At 37.0% G+C, this 21,783-nt stretch overlaps 1 protein-coding gene across 1 annotated transcript; it reads left to right on the top strand.

The window, feature by feature from the left end:
- The first annotated feature begins 3,406 nt into the window (after positions 1-3,406).
- LOC144444153 (14-3-3 protein zeta-like) lies at positions 3,407-20,532 on the top strand. The gene is made up of 5 exons (XM_078133562.1): positions 3,407-3,824; positions 14,357-14,480; positions 16,565-16,728; positions 17,798-17,893; positions 18,461-20,532. Exons 1-5 carry the CDS (start codon positions 3,519-3,521, stop codon positions 18,500-18,502), a joined length of 732 nt encoding a protein of 243 aa, XP_077989688.1. The 5' UTR covers positions 3,407-3,518; the 3' UTR covers positions 18,503-20,532.
- The last annotated feature ends 1,251 nt before the right edge of the window (positions 20,533-21,783 follow it).

Below are 21,783 nucleotides of genomic sequence, written 5' to 3'. Positions count from 1 at the left end.
TTTGAGAAACTTCTGGTTTCTGTAATATGTAGTCTGGATGCAAACATAGTCTCTAACTAATAAACCTGTGGGTGGAGGTGTAAATCGTAACAACACCGTATAGGAACTAGACTATCTAATACACTGTGACGTGGTTGCAGTGCGTAAATCGTATGTACGCCGTACGTGGAGATGTTAAGTGGGAGCAGGAAGTCGTTGCCACGACAACCGGATGACATAATTGACAATATGACACATATCATTCAAGAAAATAAAGTTTATGTATCAGTAAAATACGAGTAAATAGCTAGGTAACGTACCATTGCCATGTACAATGAAAAATATATTCACTTTCCGAGTGCAGCCCCCCCCCCACCACACACACACACACACACACACACACACACACACACACACACACACACACTATACAATTGTCTGACACGTAAGAAGGTCGTTAGGAGAACAGTACAGCAGTATGGAGAATGTATGCTAATAACGGAAAGAAAGTGTAACGTCGAGGTGTGTGTGTATGTGTGTGTGCCTATGTGAGCGGGGGGGGGGGTCTGTTGTGTAAAATGTGAACCTACGGCCTTCCCTCAAATTAATTTTTCTAAAACATGACCCTCCCCATTTCAAATATTTAAAAAATATGGGTTAAAAATCTGTTAGACGTGAAAAGGGACACGATGAGAAGGACGCTATCCCACCGCTGCCAAGACAACATTGATAATTTTAAAGGCATTAGGTGTTTCCCACTACTACCGGTACCACCAAAGTGAATTCGTATCAAGGCACTGGTACAGTATCAATCAAATTGTTTGGATCTATAAGTGGCAGACCTGAATGCCATGCAGAACTCACAAAGCAGTGTACTATCAACATGTTTGGACTGAGGTCAACATCCCCCAGCCCCCTCTCCGATTCTTTGCACCATATATTACCCCCAGTATATCTTACTACACTGTTCCCTTCGCTCCTGTTAAGAAGCCTTAATGAGTAATTACAAGGGGGGGGGGGGAATCAAGTCTGGTCTGTTGTGTAAATATGGTCCTCCCCCAATTCCATTTTCTAAAAAGTGACCCTCCCTAAATTTTCTTCCTTAAAAAAAAAGACCCTTCCTCTGTTCAAATATTTTGTTAAATGGGTAAAATGCTATCAGACGGAAAAGCTAAGGGGACACTTCAAGTACCAGAATCAATGGTATGGATTCAATCCCACAGCTGCCACCATGCATTGATAATCTAAAGGCATTGGTTGTTTCCCATTGCTACTACCACATAGAATTTGTGTACAGGGGGTTTGTGTTTTTAATCCAATTGGCAGAGCTGAAAGCCAGAACTCCCCCGGCAAAACTAAATGGGAGCACTGCCGACATTGTCGGGACCTAGGTCAACATCGCCACTCCACGACATTAGCCCCAATATCTTACCCCGGGGGCGGTACCAGTGGCCAACTCTGGTAGGGGTGTGTGGCCAGTGCTGGAAACCCAAGGCCCCATTTTAGACCCACTTTGACCAAAAATCAAGACCCCATTGTAGACCATTACAGGTTTCTAAAAGATGAAAGTTTAGACCTAACTACATTTTCCTTAGGAGGCAACATTTTTGGGCAATTAATGGCAATTACGATTTGGTAAGACACCCCATTTTAGACCAAAAGGGCTAGAAAATGCACCCCAAAGGGCGGCACATATACGTATACTCATATATTAAGGGGAGTAGCCCCCCCCCCCCCCCGGGTATCTTACCCAACTGTTCCCCTTCATCTGTGAAACCTGCTCATCTTTTCAAACCACAATTAACAAATGATTCACTCCATGGTTGTCAACACCAATTTGACTGGGCAGCCATGTTAGATGCCAAAATCACAAAATAATTCAAATTTAGATAATGAATACAGCGTATGTACATGTGACCCCAACCCCCTGCTTCTATTTTCTAAAGTATGACTCTTCCCGAGAACCACTTTGCATAATCTGACCCCCTCCAGTGTATTCCCCCGACCCTCTCCACCTTAATTGATCACAGAGAGCTTCCTTATACATTAATTTATTATATTAGGTACCGTTTCTACAAAAACACTCCAAATAAACACATGCTCGACATCTCGACATCTACGTTTGTTTACGAAATATTAAAACGTATACAGGGAAACTTACAATGATAATTGAAACGTAGATGAGGAAATGTAAAAGGTTTAAAATCTCATGTTGGTTTTATGTAAATGTATACATGGCCACCTGTGTATACCGGTATAATCAATGGTAGCAAATTATTCACGTATTTATTTTAATTTCATTTACCCTACCTGCAGGAATTTTGATAAACGTGTGTATTTCTGTCACGGTTGATCATTTGTTTATTTTTTCATATTTTTTAGTTTATTCATAGTTTCTGTTTAAATAGTTTTGTTTGTTTGATTATTTGTTTGTTTGTTGTTAGTTGTTAGTTGGTTGGTTGGTTTGTTTGTTTGTTTTCAACATGGTTTCTTGTCTCCATGTTACATAATCAGTCGATACAAAAATAATGTAATAAAATCCGTCACCAAGTGTTAGACTGAACCTCAAGTCCTATTGTCTTCCGACTTCCGATTGTCACGATGTGACAATGAACTTGAGTATTGCTAAATAACCAGTCAAAGAACAACAAACCAGTTATGTATAATTACCAAATGAACTTATTTATTATAGTGTTTCTTTTTTTTAAATTGAGATGGAAAGCGGTTTGCTTCAAGTTGAAAATTAGGAATCGAAACCATACAATATTCAACAAGTCGTGTTATATAATAAACTTGTGTCGGCTATATTTTGTTTACTGCTTCATACATATCTTTCTTTATGTTCTTATTTATTTATTTCTTGTTATGTAAATGACAGTGTATAGTTCATTGACACCGTGTTTAGTTTATTTAATTCAATCGGACTTCCTACTTTAACTTTAGGTATTTGGTTTATTTCTTTCTCTTTCCTTTTTCGTTTAATCATTTTATTTCGTTTGTCTGAAAAATGCAATTTAGGTAAAGTATTTATTATTTAGGATGAGATTCACGAAAATCTTTTAAATGCTGACTGTGTAGGCACATTTCGTGATCTTCACAGTAGTATATATATACACTAGTACTAGTGGTAGCTCAATAGACATTCGCCTACTATAGTAACTGTGACGTCATCGCGAGGGTAAAACCACTTCACAGAAAGCGTAGCTACCTACTACTATTTATCGATGCGCTCATACAAAATAGTTCGCTATAAATTTATTATTTGCTATTCTTTGAGACATTAACTGGGATGAGTCGAGTATCTGAGCTGTTGATAGCTATTTTATTTAATATACGATAAATGAACGATGCAAATAATTTGTTTATGGACTAAACAAATATCATGTGCGCGGTGGAAGGATATGACAATTTTGGACGTTAGACATAGTACGTCGTGTATGTACGTGTTTTGGGAGTGCCCACCGTTGTCGACCCTCGAAACCAGGTCCTGTTTTGCGCTAGATTTCTGCGTTTAGCTAATATTCAGTAAACATCTAAGTATGGCAAAGGTTGATAAGGATGAGCTTATAGAGAGGGCCAAGTTGGCCGAACAGTCGGAGCGGTACGATGATATGGCAGATCTAATGAAACAGGTGACGGAAGATTCGGTCGATGTGCTCAGCTCGGAAGAGCGCAACTTGCTGTCGGTTGCCTACAAAAATGTAGTCGGAGCTAGACGTTCTGCATGGAGGGTCACATCCAGCATAGAAGAAAAGACGAAAAACGAAGAGAAAAAGGCCCAGCTTGCCAAAGATTACAGGCTTAAGATCGAGGAAGAGCTTGAGACTTTGTGCAAGGCTGTCCAGGTTAGCTAAAAAACCCATGCATTTCTATCTAAAACACACAACCACTGAACGTTACACATATTATAATGAATGTACCGCCGCCATGACACAACTCACGTCGAGGCATCCCCATCCGATTTTAACATGTCCATTGATAACTTTTTACCGTAAAATTGTGTATTTGTTTTCTCACAGTGAATTTAATGGTTTCCTTTTCGTAGATTTGAATACAACGAGACACGAAAATGACAATATTATCGCTGTCGTATTCCTCTTCCTATTCTGGGTCGCGACCCTTGACCTTACCCATTTTACCGGTGCCATCACTACCTGTTCTGACCCATTTATAATATAAATCCTTTCGTGTGTGAAACTAACAAAATATCACAAACTTGTGTCTCCAAATGATGAATGTTGTAGGATAATTCATAGTGTCAATTTGCACTGTAAGTTCTATTTATTAAGGGTTTGAAGAGCCCATGAAATATTTATTTCTGAAAAGATCCGTTAAAAAAATCAATGTCACATGAAATAAATATGTGTTCTTGATAAGTTCGTTTTCATTTCATAAGACGTTTGTGTATTTGTGATGAAGGTGTAGTCACACTCTCTAGAAGTATCACTTAAGTAGATGTTGGTGCTGGTTTTGTAGTGGTTTGTCCAGACATGTTGACACAGGGTTGTGCTGTGTCCTTGTACCCTATCAAATCCGAAAGGTATTTGGGTCATCCCAGCTTGATAATTTGTATGGTTTCGGTGTGGTATAACTTTACATTCAGAAAATGTTGGGATATAAACCAACAATTCGTTCATATTGCTTTGCTGGACTAAATATTTCACATATATCATCAGTATTAGTGTTTGGGATCATCAGTTCAGTCAAGGTCAAAGATTAGTTAGACATGCTGATGTGCACTGACCATAACTGACCCAATGGGCCAAATGCATACTATCAGTCTTTCTGTAGGTGCTTGATTTTCATAAATGGGGCAATCCTCATAAGATAACCCGGCCCTAATGACATGCAAGTTCAAGTGTGGCATGCTCTGGGCATTTGCACAAGTGCCTGTGCATTGTGGTCGTAAGCAAGTGAAGGTGTAGCAGAAAATGTCACAAACATGAGCAATAGTCTGACTACATCCACAGTTGCTTCCTTGAAAGAATACATACTCTCCCCAGGAGTAGGGAAGACTGTCGATATTCTTCAATTATGATGGAATAGTTGGGTGGCAGTCAGGCAAACAGTCTGAGGCATTTATCTATCCTATCATCGTTAAGATTATTGAACCATCCTTGTATTCAGGTAAAATGTTTAATTGTTCATACCCATTTAGTATCCTGAGCAACTCATACATGTACATGTAAATCATTTCAAAGATTAGAGGGTTCCAAATTTTCTTCTGGTGGGATGCATTGTCATGCCCTAGTCATACAGTATTACTGCCACTGTTGTAGAACATGCTAATACATAGAACAGGGAACTCTTGTATTGTTGTAGTTGTCAAACATATTAGACCAAAATTCTAGGGAAGGTCCTAGGGGAAATCTTATTGAGTTGTCATACATGTACGTTAGACCAACATTCTAGGGCGGGTGCTAGGTAAAATGTCTGGACTCCAGACATTGTTATATTTTACCGATTTATAGACCTTCACAGAAACACTTGCCCCGTCTACACGGCACTAAAAATCCTACCTGAGGTAGGATTTAGGATAGTTTGAAGTCCGTGTAGACGCAAACGCGTCCTGAACCTGTCCTGAAACCGTCCTGACTTAGGACACCTTTGAGAGGTTTCCTGAAACCCTCCTGACTTCGTCCTATGTACTGTCAGGACGGAAGGCGCGACATCTCCGCTGTAACCTTCCTACGTGTAGACACAAATCTATCCTACCTCAGGTAGGACTTGGGACTGCCTCAGGTAGGACGACCTACGTGTACATTGTAGATGGGGCTACTGTCATTCAGTAGTTTTTGACAGGTTGACCTCTTTCTCTCTCAGCTGCAGTAGCCTATTCCTCCAACCCAACAAGTATGTAGGTATGATCAGATCTGACAACACATTCAGTCCATGTAATCTGACAGTTAAATCTACCAGGTGATGTAGTGTATGGTACATAGATGGCACCTATCAGTTTCAGAGATCACAGCTCGGGAAAACAGTACCATCATTGAGCTGCAAACAGCCTTAGGCTAACATAGCTATTATTGGAATGTGCAGATGTGCGCTATATCCCACAATGCATGTGGTTGGTGATTTATGTTTAAATTGTGATTTGTTGATCACTGATAAATATGGACATTGACCAAAATGTTTAGCTGTATTTGGTCATGTATTGATTTATGTTATTTATGTTGATATTCAAATATGTCATTCATGAAAAATTTATATTTTTGGGTTGACTTTGTTTGAATGGTTGACAACCACTGTGTCCTGCACAAGTCATTAAAATATTTTCTGAAACAATGTCCTTTTGTACCCACCACCATAGTCAGATCGTAACCCACCCTTACCACCAGTCAGATCGTAACCAACCCTTACCACAAGTCAGATCCTAACCAACCCTTACCACCAGTCAGATCCTAACCAACCCTTACCACCAGTCAGATCCTAACCCACCCTTACCACCACTGTCAGGTCCTAACCCACCCTTACCATCAGTCAGATCCTAACCCACCCTTACCGACAGAAACAGGTCCTGAACCACCGACCCTTACCTCATAGTCAGGTCCTAAACCACCTTACCACCCTTATCACCAATCAGGTCCTAAACCACCCTTACCACCATAGTCAGGTCTTAAACCACCCTTATCACCAATCAGGTCCTAAACCACCCTTACATGTACCACCATAGTCAGATCCTAACCCACTCGTACCACCAGTCAGATCTTAAACCACCCTTACCACCATGGTCAGATCCTAACCCACCCTTACCACCATAGTCAGATCCTAACCCACCCTTACCACCAGTCAGATCTTAACCCACCCTTACCACCAGTCAGATCTTCTACCCTTACCACCAGTCATATCCTAACCCACCCTTACCACCATAGTCAGATCTTAACCCACCCTTACCACCATAGTCAGATCCTAACCCACCCTGACCACAAGTCAGGTCCTAAACCACCCTTACCACCAGTCAGATCTTCTACCCTTACCACCAGTCAGATCCTAACCCACCCTTACCACAAGTCAGGTCCTAAACCACCCGTGCCATTTCAATCAAATGCCCCTTTCAAATGAATGAATGGAACACCACTGCAATTTGAAGCAATTATTGATGACTTTGTAGGCCCATTGTTTTGTTTACTTTTCTTTGTGTGTGTGTGTGTGTGTGTGTGTGTGTGTGGGGGGGGGGAGGGGTTGACCAAATTATAAATAATTACTTTCATTGGTTATCTTATACACGATGATAATTCTTAACATCAGATTTCTTGGGTATCAAAAAATTTATTTAATCAAATCATGTATTAGTAAAAATTGATTTAATTAATGAGTTATCAAACATGCTAAGCTACATGTAATTCTACTCTAATCCGTGGCTTTTGCATGAAATTGTGAAAAAAAATCATTGACAAGTATGCTGCCGTGCATAATCTTACATTTTATGTGTCAAACCCAAAGTAATAGGGGCACCAAGTCCTCTTGAAATGAATATTGACGTCATTTTATGTATTAAAAAACCTCCACATACACACGTTATGTGTCAAACCAGTACATTTTGATGGTGACCCAGTACCGAACCCAAGATTCTGCCCTCCTGATCTGTAACTGGTAAGTTGAGACAGTGGTACTTGTCTCCAAGCCCTTTTGTAAAAAAAAAATTCCAATGGAACATTGAGTCAGTAAATATTCAAGAAGTGGAAACACTGGCTGATGAAAAGATTGCCGAACTATTGTTGTTCATTGAATAGTTAGTGTTACAAACAATGTAGTGAGGATTGATATTAAACTCATTGTAATAACAAAGGCTTATAAATAGTTCTGGTTGTAATACAAAGAGTAACTTGGACATTAAAAAGTACAATGTATGTGCGAAAACAAGTTGTTTTAAAAGTGAATCAGCATTTGGTAGGTTTTCAAGCAATTGCAGTGTTGTCAAACTTGTCTTGCCCATCGTGAACCGAGTTTACCTAGTCATTGTTTTTACAAGAAGTTTTTGAAAACCCAAATTGCAGCATTGTCAAAACAGGATTTCACATAATCTGTGGCATTTTGGTCTCAATTGTAGATAAAGATAACTGTTTAGATATACAATGTAGGGAGAGGATTAGGGAGCCCTTCTGTCAAATGTAGCCAGCATCCACATAATAGCAATGTTTTTAAAGGTATGGTAACCTTGACAACAGAGGAAAATGGTTGAAAATTTTGTAGAATTCTATATCTGTCAATATATAATTTTGATGGTGACCCAGATAACTACTTTGACAACAATGGTAGATTTTACCTGAGTACAAACATACTTGAGAACCAGTATTTAAATGACAAAAAAATATAAATACTCATAGTAGAAAATAACCTATGCTTTGCACAGGATATACATATTTTATTAGGTTAAAACTGGCATGTCAAATCGCTTCCTATGAGTAGCACTTGACAGGCATTGTCGACAGCAATGATTCCCACAAATTTCATGTAGAACTGTTCTGTGAACATATCTGTGTAATTCATTTTGCCAAATCGGGGAATTGGAAAATACCCTTGAACTAAACTCACTCTTAGTATTATAGTATTATAGATTACAACAACCATGTTTGAAAAACTGGATAAACAAACATCACTGATAGAAATGAAGGATAACTAGTTCACATTTGCATGACCTCATTTTGGGTCAGTACATGTGACGTAAAATACAAAAATGTACATCACCATGGAGTAAGTTATCAAGAAAATAATGCCAACATATACACGTTATTTCATTTCTAGACATCTTTTTTACAATCCCATAGGTACAGGTAATACAGAACAAAAGAAATAAACACATGCATTATTTTTGATACTCATATCTCTTTAGTACAAGTGAACTTATATAATAGGTTCAATAGTACTAAAGGCATGGTAAAATGTGTGGGTGTGTGTGTGTTTGAATGACTTAGTCAAAAACCACCTGACTGATTGCTGCAGTATTTGTGTAGGTGGGAAATTGTTCAAATGAAAATTATTTGTACCATGGGTGAGTGATTTTGGTCAAATGTATGATTTTTGGCTTTAAATATGTTAAACTCAGAAAGAATTGGGCAGATTGGTCTGAAATTTGGTAGGATGTTCTTTGGGATGTATAGATAAAATGAAATGATCCCATCAATGATATGCAAATTAGGTCTAAAATGTGAATTTTGGTCAAAAATCTTTAATTCCAGAACCAGCCATATTGGGCTGAAAGTTGGAGGGGGTATATTCTGGAGATGTGTAGATGGAGAATTATTCAGGTCATAATCTCATGAGTGACGTCATGGTCGAACAAATGTGAATGTTGGACAAAATTTGTTTCTCAAAAACTACAATTTGTTTGGTGGATGGAGCTGAAATTTGATTGGAATGTTTGTAAAAGTCTAAGATGTTTTATAAGACATACACATGTATTGACACAGCAGTTCCTGGCAACCATGGTCAACAGGTTTTCTGGAAACGAGGGCATTGGACATATTATAAGGCCAACTTATACACATGTGGTGGACAGTCATTACAAAAAAATATGTTTAAATGAAAAATTGCCACCCTCATGAATAATTGGGTATCAGTATATATCATCATCATGTAAACAGAACTATAGTTAATTTTGACAGCCTCACATGATACAACTCTGCCAAACCCCTTTGGTTAATACCCTAATCTTGCCACAGCCAGTAACTTGTGCATGAACTTGACCTGAAGAGGGATACAAAAATAGGAGCAATGGGTCTGTAATTACACACTCCCCATGTAACATGTCAAATATTCAAACATTTATTGCAACCATGAACATTTGAAGTTCTAAGTAGAAGGGGTGGCGTAGAACAACAAAATTTATAAGAAATGACTTACTAAATAAAAGAAATAGATGTAAATACAAATGTAAGGAAATCAATATAAGTCACCACATCAGATTTTAATCAGATTGATGACAAGTGTAAAAACCCTACTGTGCACCTGTTGGTCATTTTCAATATTTCATCAGTATAGTGATTGCATAAAATCTCTAAATTGACACACTAAATAAACATACATTTAGTTTTAAAGGTAATTAGTAGTTGTTTTCAGACGATATAAATTAATGTAATGGATCGATCAATTGATCCATACATTCTCCTGTTTTCTTACTTTCTGAAAATCTAGAAATGTAAAAATATGTAAACTGTGCACCTAAACACCCTTACTATCTCTGCTGACCCACTGTATACTACTCTACCCACAATGCCCTCTGATTTATACCCTCACACTTCCTCAATATTCAGACCACTCTCATCAGTATACAGGGTTTTATACAGACATTTTTTATCATTTTCGAATCATACTTTTGTAACTCATGAGGTTTGAATACCCATTTTCATTGGTTTAAATATCAGTTATTTTTTTAAGGAGATAGACATTTTATAAATTTTTCAACAGACATTCTTGAAAGGCATGCAGAATATATCTCCCTAATTTTATAGTGACCTTTTGAAAAATCTAATCATAAAACTCACAAATAGCATTTTTGCAAAGTGGGGAAAAAGGATCATCTTTTACAATAAAATTGTTCTTGGTGAGGGAAAGATTTAGTTGATACAGTAAGCACTAACAATTACTTGTATAACTAGTTAAACTACAGTATGGTGATGATAAACCCAGATGTGCAAAGACTAAAAAAATATCTTCTCTGGGTGCCAATACAGGTAGCGATACAGTTAGTCAGTATATGATGTGTATGTGTATGTGGCTTTCTAAACTTGGTTACATGTACAATGTATGTTGATTGTGAAAGTTTTAAATGTGTACCACCTACAGTTTGTACAGGTATGTTCACACGTGGCCTACAACAGACAATAAGGCCCGTGTCTTTGACCATTATGTAAATTACTAGACACTTTTACTTTGTCATTTTATGACTCCTTCCATCTAGTCTTAACTCTCTTGAAAGTGTTTCACAAAATGTGCAGAAAAATTATGGTTTGTGTCATTTGGAATGACAAGGTGTGATGTGCGTGAAGTTCTCTTACATTGTACATGTGTACTTGCATGATGGCTGGCCAAATAAACATCACTCAGTTCAGTGTAAAATGAGAGTAGAATTCATGAATGCTAAACTAATTTTCAGTACAACTGATATAGGAATGTTCTTTGTTCATAATTACAAGATCTGCACCATCATCTTTAATATTCATATACATTGCACTGGGAAATGAGGTATCATTCATTGGATACAGACATAATCGATCACTGCGGTATACAAGCTGCCGTGTTGGCTGTATCTACAGATACATGTAATCTAGTCTTGGTTACCATTACATGTGCTTTTGTAGGGTGACCTTATGATCACCAAAAAATTAGGTTTTAGTTATAGCAAGTACAGCTGTGTAACAAACAATTCTGTAGTTCTTTGCATCTGAGCATGTGCAACGTGGATTGCACATTTGCTATCGTCCATCTGCCATGGCATGCATGTGTGCATGCATACATGTACAGTTATGTGTGTGTCTTTTCATATGTACATGTATACACATGTATCCATGACTGTTAGCATTCACATTCTGCAGGAAAACATGAAATACACAAGACCCAAAACTACTGTCAAAAATTGATGCACTACATACATGTACATTTATCCCTCTGGTCATCTTATGTTAACATTTTCTAACCATCACTGTCTGATTATGGAAATTTGAGAGACCCAAAAGTGTACGATTCTTGCTGGTATCGCTGACAGGAATAAGTACTGTTTCACGTGTTTGTATCAGCCAGAAACATAGCATTAGTCTTAGTCTCAATGATACACAATATATTATACTGATAGCCACATATACTAGAGAAGTACAATGTACATGTACATGTACCAAGTTGAAGTTACCCAGTTTAATCTTATCTATTACACAGCAAAACAAAGTGTTACATCCAGTTACACTGAGATTAATTATGTCACAGGATTAATATTACAACTACAAGCTGTCAGCACACTATGATGATGTATCAAGTTAGTTCAGTAGTGTTTTTGGTATGGCTTGGCAATACACACATACACATACATGTACACACACATGTACACACACAAACAAACAAACAAACAGACACATACACAGACACATACACAGACACCAGTATGCCCTCTAAGCCAATTTGACGTGCCACTGACGCACACAATTTCTAGTGACACACCAAAATTTGGTGTTTTCCTATCTCTAACTACACATGTATGTGGTAACGCAAAAGAAATCGTTTGACTCACTCACAACACAATTTGGCTATCATAAGAGGGCACACTGACAGACACAGATGCAGGCACAGGCACAGACACATGCACATACACATACCATACACACACCTGCACATGCAGTCCTGGTCATTGGTAAAGGTGAAATATTTCAATTCTCATATTCTCTTGACTACTGGATGATATGTTAGCAAAAAACTGAACATTGAATATTTACTTCACTATGGAATGTCATTGGCAGTCACCAGCTGTTGACCATTTAAAAGTTACAATGATATACATGTAAGAGTAGACAATGTAAATTAAATTGATCATCGAATGAATAGACCCAGTCCTATAGATGTAAGTCAAACCACAATCTCAAAAATGTTATAATGTGTTTGTTTTTATTTTCTGGTCATCTCAACAGTGTGTCAATTAATCACGAGATAGTTAATAAGATAAAATATAGATGTACTTGTATTGTCCACTAAACATGGAAATTTGCCTTTAGCAGTACTATAGCTGTATTGTCACCTACTGTACTACAGTAGTACCCATGTCCATTTTCTTTTTAAATATTTACCCAGTGTTTATGATATTTATGTAACTACAAGATAACCTTTTTGGAAGGAGGGAGTAATGACTTTGTGTTAAGTAATTTGTGATAGTCTGATAGTGAATGTGGTGAACACTGTGGTACTCAGACTATTCTAACATCAGACTTATCTATACAGTCAACTACATGTACTTGTTTGTACCTGTCACCCATTTACCTTTACATGTAATATTTATGTTTATAATTTGTGTACTTGAAAGAAAATGAACTTTTTTAAAAAGGGTATTGACTTTGTGAAAGGTTATGAACACTGCACTATTCCAACATATACATGTTTGTATATCTGAATGTAAAAAAAGATTAGCAATGATTAGTTATTCTTGCTTCATATTCCATACATGTAGTTGGTTGAATCCCTACTTTTCTGATCTGGCCTCCGCTTCCAAAACTTAGTGCAACCCCTGTCACCATGTATGGATGAGATTAGAATGAAAGTTATTCATATATGATCAATAGAAACAGGTGTGTGTACAGCTGCTGACTGTCCATGTAGAACCTATAGACAGTTCACTTTGGTATACAGGGTTTTGAGTCTACTAACCACTAAATTTGAGTGAAGGAACACCAATTCAATATGCAGTAGTCCATGTGGACCACTTACTATTTTCAAGGTATAACAGAATTAGCTAAAAAAAATAAAATGAAAAATTGTTTATTTGTGATCACACCATTGCCAGTCATTGGTTTATGTACATTCACTGGCTTCATCAGATTCTATATTGCAGAAAAAGCTAGCTGCTAGACATTTTAGTTCAGAAATTTTTACAGGTACATGTATAAAAAGATTTGTAAGTTGAGATAAAAAATAGTAGCAACTCCGAATAAAATAAATCTTGCATTGTTAGTAACAAAATTATTGAACATGAACCACCATCTAGCTCAATATATCTTGCATATAAATTTATCCAATATTTTCAAGAAATCTGAAGAATGTTATATTGTGTATTGATTAGTGTTCTCTATCTATATAGGATCTCAAGGTCTTGAGCTCAATAATTTGTAACTCGGATATTTAATCATATACATGTACATGTACAATCATATAAAAGTCTGTTTTGTACCGTCGTGGTTACAGTAAGGCTCTGCACCAGTAGGTCATGGGTTTAAGTCCCACTGGGAATGGAATTTCCTGTGACTGACTGACCCAAACCCAAGATGCATGTTTTTACAGATTGGATGAGTAGGCTGTATCATCACTCAACCTTGTCTCACTCACAAAATGAGTGTGACTTTAGAGGGGAAATTACTATAGTAAAGACTTGAACCGTTATGGATAATTACTCACTTGGAGCCCTCAGGTGCTATGTGGCTGGGCCTTGGTGACTCCATGATAGACTGTGGACTGGGAAAGTCTTGACAGTTCTGTAGTAAGGTGATACAGTAGCAAGTATGCAACATAGCCCAGTCATGTAGTCTAAATCTTCAATTCTTACAAAATCCTCCAAATTGGTACATTCATATATGAAGAAAGGAAAGTCCAAATCTATTGAAAGATAACCAAGTGAAGAAACACTTATTCTTCTTCTCTATTAGTGATAATATTGATTGACATTAACTTTTGTCTTTGACAGAACCTTCTAGATAACCATCTCATCCCCAAGGCAGAGGAAGCTGAGAGCAAGGTATTTTATTTGAAGATGAAAGGAGACTACCATCGATATTTGGCTGAAGTTGCTTCTCCTGATAACAGACAGGGTATGTGTCAAGTCTTGTCATGAATGAATCGTAATTATTTCAATTTATTCATTGGATTCAAGAAATCAGAGGATGAAATCCACAACTGTAGCAAGACAGAGCTTGAAATTTAGCTTTTTAGCACAACTGTACTGAGGTTCAGTAGTGCTATAGGCATTGTAAAATGTGTGTGTGTGTGTGTGTGTGTGTGTGTGTGTGTAAAATCGCTAGACTGATTGCCTTGCTATTTGGTGGGAATGTAACTTATGGTGTGTAGATGGAAAATTGGTCAAATGAAAATGATTGAATCAGAAATGTGCATTTTGGGTTTTAAAAAATTGATTTTTTGTAAAAAAACAAAACAAAAAAACAAACAAAAAAAAACCAACAACACCCTTACACTCCAAAACTACTGGGCAGATTAGCCTGAAATATGGTGGACGTTCTGTACAATGGCTAGATGAACTATCATTAATTTTGAGTCGTACAGGAAGAACCTGTGTGGTTTATTAGCACAACTGAACTTGTTCAGTAGTGCTATAGGGATCGCCCGGCGTCTGTCTGTCTGTCTGTCTGTGTGTGTGTGTGTGTGTGTGTGTGTAAACAACTTAAAGTCAAAAACCGCTGAACCGATTGCCATGATATTTGATGGGTCCATTACCTTGGGTGTCTAGTTGGGAAATTGTTCAAATCAAAATGATCGCATCACAGGTGTGTGATTTGGGTTAAAAAATGTGATTTTTGGTCAAAAAACTTAAACTCAGAAACTACTGGGCAGATTGGTGCGAAATTTGGTGGGAACATTCTTAAGGGGGTGTAAAGTAAGATTTGTTCATGACATGATGATTCCATCACTGATATGCAAATTAGGGCTAAAATGTATCTTTTTGGTTAAAAATCTATAATTCCAAAACCACTGAGCAAATTGGGCTGAAATTTAATGGGAATGCATCTAGGGATGTATGGACGAAGAAATATTAAGCATACCATGATTCCAAGACTGATATGCAAATTAGGTGTAAAAAAGTTCAATTTTGGTCAAAAACCTATGTCTCAAAAAGTACTTGGTCACCGAGTCTGAAACTGGGTGAGATGTTTCTGAAAGTGTTATTCTGCACATTTTGACAAAATTGGCCCTAGCGACCATGACCACGCCCTTAGCAACAACCAAATGGCAGTATATTTTGGTAAAATAACATCATCTGGTAGGCAATGGAGTTAAACATTCAAAAAAAATGTATGCAAATACCCTAGCAACCATGACCATGCCCATAGCAACAGCCAAACGGTCATGTATTTCACAAAGATAACAACAGGGATTAATAGACAATTGAATAAACATTTTTAAAAATGTATGCAAATTTGCCTAGCAACAAGACCATGCCCATAGCAACAACCCAATAATCAGGTGTATTGCAAAGAGAACAACAGGAATAAAAAGGCAAATGAATGAACATTCAAAAAATGTATGCAAATGTGCCCAGCAACAAGACCACGCCCATAGCAACAGCCAAATGATCATGTATATTGCAAAGATAACAACGGGGATTAATAGACAATTGAATAAACATTCAAAAAATGTATGTAAATATGCCTTGCAACAAGACCATGCCCATAGCAAAAGCCAAATGATCATGTGTATTGCAAAGATAATATCAGGAATTCATACACAAGTGAACAAAAACATACAAAAATGTATGCAAATATATCTAACAACATGACCACGCCCATAGCAACAGCCAAATGATAGCATATAAAGATAGCAACATGGTTGGATAGACAACTGGATAGTCATTCAGCATTCACTTATTGTTAGCATGGACTACCATATGGATAAACATTTCTAAACACTGTACAGTTGTGCTGCAACACCATTGGTGGTATTTTATAATACCATTTTTGCTTAGCAGGGGAAGAGAAATGAATACTGCATTCATATGCAGTTGTGTTGGGATGGAAGATTGCTTTTCATGAAGATTTCTGCTAATTACCATCAGTCTTCATGAGATAAATTGGTCCTTTCAACTAAGAATCTACCCATGTTCTGACATTTTGCAACTTTTCTTTTACATACTGACACACTCTAACATTTTTTTTGTATACAGGGATAGTAGATGAAGCCTCTGAAGCCTACTCCAAAGCATATGAAATAAGCTCCACAGATCTTCCCCCAACACATCCAATTCGTCTCGGTTTAGCATTAAATTTCTCTGTATTCTATTATGAAATTGTGAATAAACACGCAAAGGCCTGTGAACTTGCAAAATCGGTAAGTACTTGTACCGTCTCTCAAAGAATTTATAGGGTGCAGTCACAAGGTCCTGTGATGATGAGCTACATGTATGTGATATAGGAAGTTCAGAACAAGATTCCTTGAAAAAACTCCAAACTGAATGTGAAATATATATGTTAGTCGTATGTAAAGCAAATAGAATTCCTAAAGTAATTGCTGGCCTAATGAAGATGTGTTAAAGCCCAGTGTTTGGCTGTCATGGTCTTAGATTATTATTATCCATTTAGTAGAGGTATGGGGATTAAATAGCAGATTATTCTATTCTGGAATAACTCTTTCAGTTACTCTACCAGTCAACACCCAAATGTTAATCCTAATCCGATGTTGGCCGCTAGGGGGAAAATAGATACAATTATGTAAGATTGCATAGTTTACAATGGAATTCTTTCAACCATCCGAGTTTGCCTGTCACAAGCTGTGCTAAAGCTACCTACATTGTACATTGATTGTACTTGTGTTGAGTTCCTCTATTTAAGATAATAAAGTCTACCATCATTAATCAGTGTCAAGACAAACTAAAGGCTAACTCAAATGTTTGGTTGAATTTTGTTGGTATCAACTGATGTGTTTTGTTATGGATGAGTACCCCAGTAATAGTGGGGAATAAGGAAAAACTTAGGACTACACTTTTGATGGAAATTTCAATAACAAACCCGAGGAGCTCACGTAGATTTGAACTGGTCACCACCCATAAAACCACTTAAAGGATATTTGTTATCACTGAATCTGTCATGGTGTTCAGTTCTACTACCAATGTTTTCATCTGCAAATATTCAAAACATAGTGATGTAGTTTTCCTTCTGTTGTAATGTTGGGTCCTGTCTACACATTGTGTTATGTTGAAATTGATGTATATTGACTACCTGCCATTGTGACTGCTAAGCCAATTTGATGCTCAGTAACTTCCTCTGACTCATCAAAATGTGATTTTCTCAATCCTTTGCTATGTGATGACTCGTTAGAAGTTAGAAAACCCATTCTGTTTTGTACTAGACCGCATACTATCCAGTGCCACTGACTGTTACCTGCTTTTGTGTTTTCTTAGGCATTTGATGACGCCATTTCTATGCTAGATTCATTAAAGGAGGATTCCTACAAGGACAGCACACTAATCATGCAGTTACTCAGGGATAACTTGACTGTAAGTAGTCAACCATGTGGTTTTCATTTTTGAATCAGATGCTAATAACCACCATTGGTCTGTCATTGACTGATCATACTAACCATCACTGATTGATGTATTAATACTATCATTGATCTGTCACTGGCTGATAATACTATCATTGATCTGTCACTGGCTGATAATACTATCATTGATCTGTCACTGACTGATAATACTATCATTGATCTGTCACTGATTGATAATGCTATCATTGATCTGTCACTGACTGATAATACTATCATCGGTCTGTCACTGACTGATAATACTGTCATTGGTCTGTCACTGACTGATAATACTGTCATTGGTCTGTCACTGATTGATAATACTATCATTGATCTGTCACTGATTGATAATGCTATCATTGGTCTGTCACTGACTGATAATACTATCATTGGTCTGTCACTGACTGATAATACTGTCATTGGTCTGTCACTGACTGATAATACTGTCATTGGTCAGTCACTGACTTGTCATTGTACAATCATTGATTGACATCATCACTGGTCTGCCACTCACCCAACATTTCCTGTACTTTCTCACTTGTAGTTGTGGAACTCTGAAGCAGATGAGGAGGGAGAACAAGATTAAATAATTCATAATCCAGTAGCCATTGTCTTCACAAAATATAAAGGAAGTATTTAATTTCCTAATCAAATAACATAACGCTTCATTTGCTGTGTGTTGTCTACCAGTGTTATGATTTCATTTTTTAATCCCGATAGTTGTTGTTTTTTTTTCGAGGGAAGAACGGTGAATCCTACAGAAGTCATGTCCATTGTCCTATAGGGTTAGGTATTGTATAGAATTGTTAAATAGTTCCTCTTGTGACTCTGATCAATCAGCCGTATGAATGTAACAATATAATCAGTTTATATTGTAACCTTGTTGACATCTGTAGAAATACTAACAAGGTTGCAGAGAGAGGTTTATTCAACGGATACCTGTGACCTGTTTTAGTCATTATTTTGACATTAGTATAGATATTAATTAATGTAGATTTTCATTGATGTGTGTTTGCCCAGGTTATTGTTAATGTAAAATTGGTTTCCATATCAAACAAACGAACGAGCTGATCTTGTTTATTCTTTTTGTTTTACTTTCAAGAGCTATAGATGAAAGGTCTTAGAGGGTCAACATCTCTTCAATGTGTTTGTATTTAGCAGCGTCATTAATATTAATAGTTTGGTTTTTTGTGGTGATGGTTTCTTTTTGTGATTCTTTTCAGCCACTAATTAAAGTTGTAGTTTCTATCAGTGCTGGATAATACACCATTTTACACAGTAAATAAAAGTCAGAAAATAAGTCCGTAAAAAATTTTTGTGTGCGTGTCTGATGAAAGACGTCAACTTTGTGAGGTTTTTTCTTCTTCTTCTGAAATTTCATTTTTAAATTCCCTTCAAATGTGCATGCTTGCAAGAATAGATCTGACAGGAGTCGGGTTTTTGCTACTTGTCAAATAGGTATACCAGGTAAAATGACAGCAAGTCAGTGGAATTATCTAACTGGCAGCTCTAGTCATAATAGTTTTTTTTTTTTTTTTTTAATTTGTTGCTTCTTTGGCACAGTAGTGTAGTTTTTGAGCACTGTCATATATCAACCAAGATATCAATTTTGATGCTATTCTGTACGTGTTCAAGAGTCTTTCTGTCGTTAAGACTTTCCAGGTTTAGCCATTTTAGCATCATATACTTGAAATTGCTAGACCGAAATACATCTTGTATTCAGCTTTCTAATGAATGAATTTACAAAAATGCAGTCAAAGAAGTTCAAGAAAAGAGCTGTGAATGAAAAATCAGTTTTGTCAGTTTGTTAACCTGAAATGAAATCCTCCCAGCCATTCAGTGTCCTGCCCTTTCCCAATCTATGACTAATACTCCCATGTTAGTTGGTTAAATCTGTGATCAAACCTAGCCAGACTTTTTGTTCTTTTTATAAAAACAACAGGGAGTGCAAAATTGGTACTGTCAATATCTGTTTATGTTCCTCTATAGACTTTATCAACCCTTCTGTTACCCAGGTGTTTCTTTCATTTCTTTCGCATGCCTCAAAACAATCGAGACATCTCAATAATTATTGAAAACAGAAATGCCATGATGGTGAATTGAGTATACATTCAATTCATGATACAGTTTATCAAAATGTAATATCGAGTCTGAGAGTTATTGTTATTCCAACTTTCTAAAATGCCCTGTAGCATGCACACTACGTGTGTGGTAGTAATACGCAAAACCAGCAAAATATGAACAGACATAATACGAATCATTCTCAAAAAAATTATGTACCTTTAGAACTTACATCGATTCGCATTTTCCTTATGTTTTGGATTAAAATATGCGCATGTCATTGTGCTATATATTGTACATCTCGTAATTTGACAAATTTGTAACATCTCGTATCTTGGCTTTGATCATGTTAGCTGATCTGTATGATGTATCATGCACAAAGTTAGACTACTAGTTACAGGACAGGGTTTCAAGTGGATAGAAAGTCTCTGAATAGGCTCATTTTTTTTGTGAATGTATTCAAAGTGTATGTATTTTTCTGGAAAGCGTCTTAATTTTGATAGAGCTGTATCTATGAGAGTGAATTAGATGGAATAAACACCTGATACTGAACAACATTGCATTCAAAGCTAGTCTGTGTGTGTGTGTGTGTGTGTGTGTGTGTGTGATTCTAAGATGCCCTGCCACATCTGATAATGTACAACATTGCATTCAAAGGTAGTCTGTGTGATTCTAAGATGCCCTGCTACATCTGATAATGTACAACATTGCATTCAAAGGTAGTCTGTGTGATTCTAAGATGCCCTGCTACATCTGATAATATACAACATTGCATTCAAAGCTAGTCTGTGTGATTCTAAGATGCCCTGCCACATCTGATAATGTACAACATTGCATTCAAAGGTAGTCTGTGTGATTCTGAGATGCCCTGCTACATCTGATAATGTACAACATTGCATTCAAAGCTAGTCTGTGTGATTCTAAGATGCCCTCCTACATCTGATAATGTACAACATTGCATTCAAAGCTAGTCCATGTGTGTGATTCTAAGATGCCCTCCTACATCTGATAATGTACAACATTGCATTCAAAGCTAGTCCATGTGTGTGATTCTAAGATGCCCTCCTACATCTGATAATGTACAACATTGCATTCAAAGGTAGTCCATGTGTGTGATTTTAAGATGCCCTGCTACATCTGATAATATACAACATTGCATTCAAAGCTAGTCTGTGTGATTCTGAGATGCCCTGCTACATCTGATAATGTACAACATTGCATTCAAAGGTAGTCCATGTGATTCTAAGATGCCCTGCTACATCTGATAATGTACAACATTGCATTCAAAGCTAGTCTGTGTGATTCTAAGATGCCCTGCTACATCTGATAATGTACAACATTGCATTCAAAGCTAGTCTGTGTGATTCTAAGATGCCCTGCTACATCTGATAATGTACAACATTGCATTCAAAGCTAGTCTGTGTGATTCTAAGATGCCCTGCTACATCTGATAATGTACAACATTGCATTCAAAGGTAGTCTGTGTGATTCTAAGATGCCCTGCTACATCTGATAATGTACAACATTGCATTCAAAGGTAGTCTGTGTGATTCTAAGATGCCCTGCTACATCTGATAATGTACAACATTGCATTCAAAGCTAGTCTGTGTGATTCTAAGATGCCCTGCTACATCTGATAATGTACAACATTGCATTCAAAGGTAGTCTGTGTGATTCTAAGATGCCCTGCTACATCTGATAGTGTACAACATTGCATTCAAAGCTAGTCTGTGTGATTCTAAGATGCCCTGCTACATCTGATAATGTACAACATTGCATTCAAAGCTAGTCTGTGTGATTTTAAGA

This window comes from Glandiceps talaboti, chromosome 13 (genome assembly GCF_964340395.1).
Source record: "Glandiceps talaboti chromosome 13, keGlaTala1.1, whole genome shotgun sequence".
Taxonomy (NCBI): Eukaryota; Metazoa; Hemichordata; class Enteropneusta; family Spengelidae; genus Glandiceps; species Glandiceps talaboti.
This window is presented reverse-complemented; position numbering and strand designations above follow the sequence as displayed.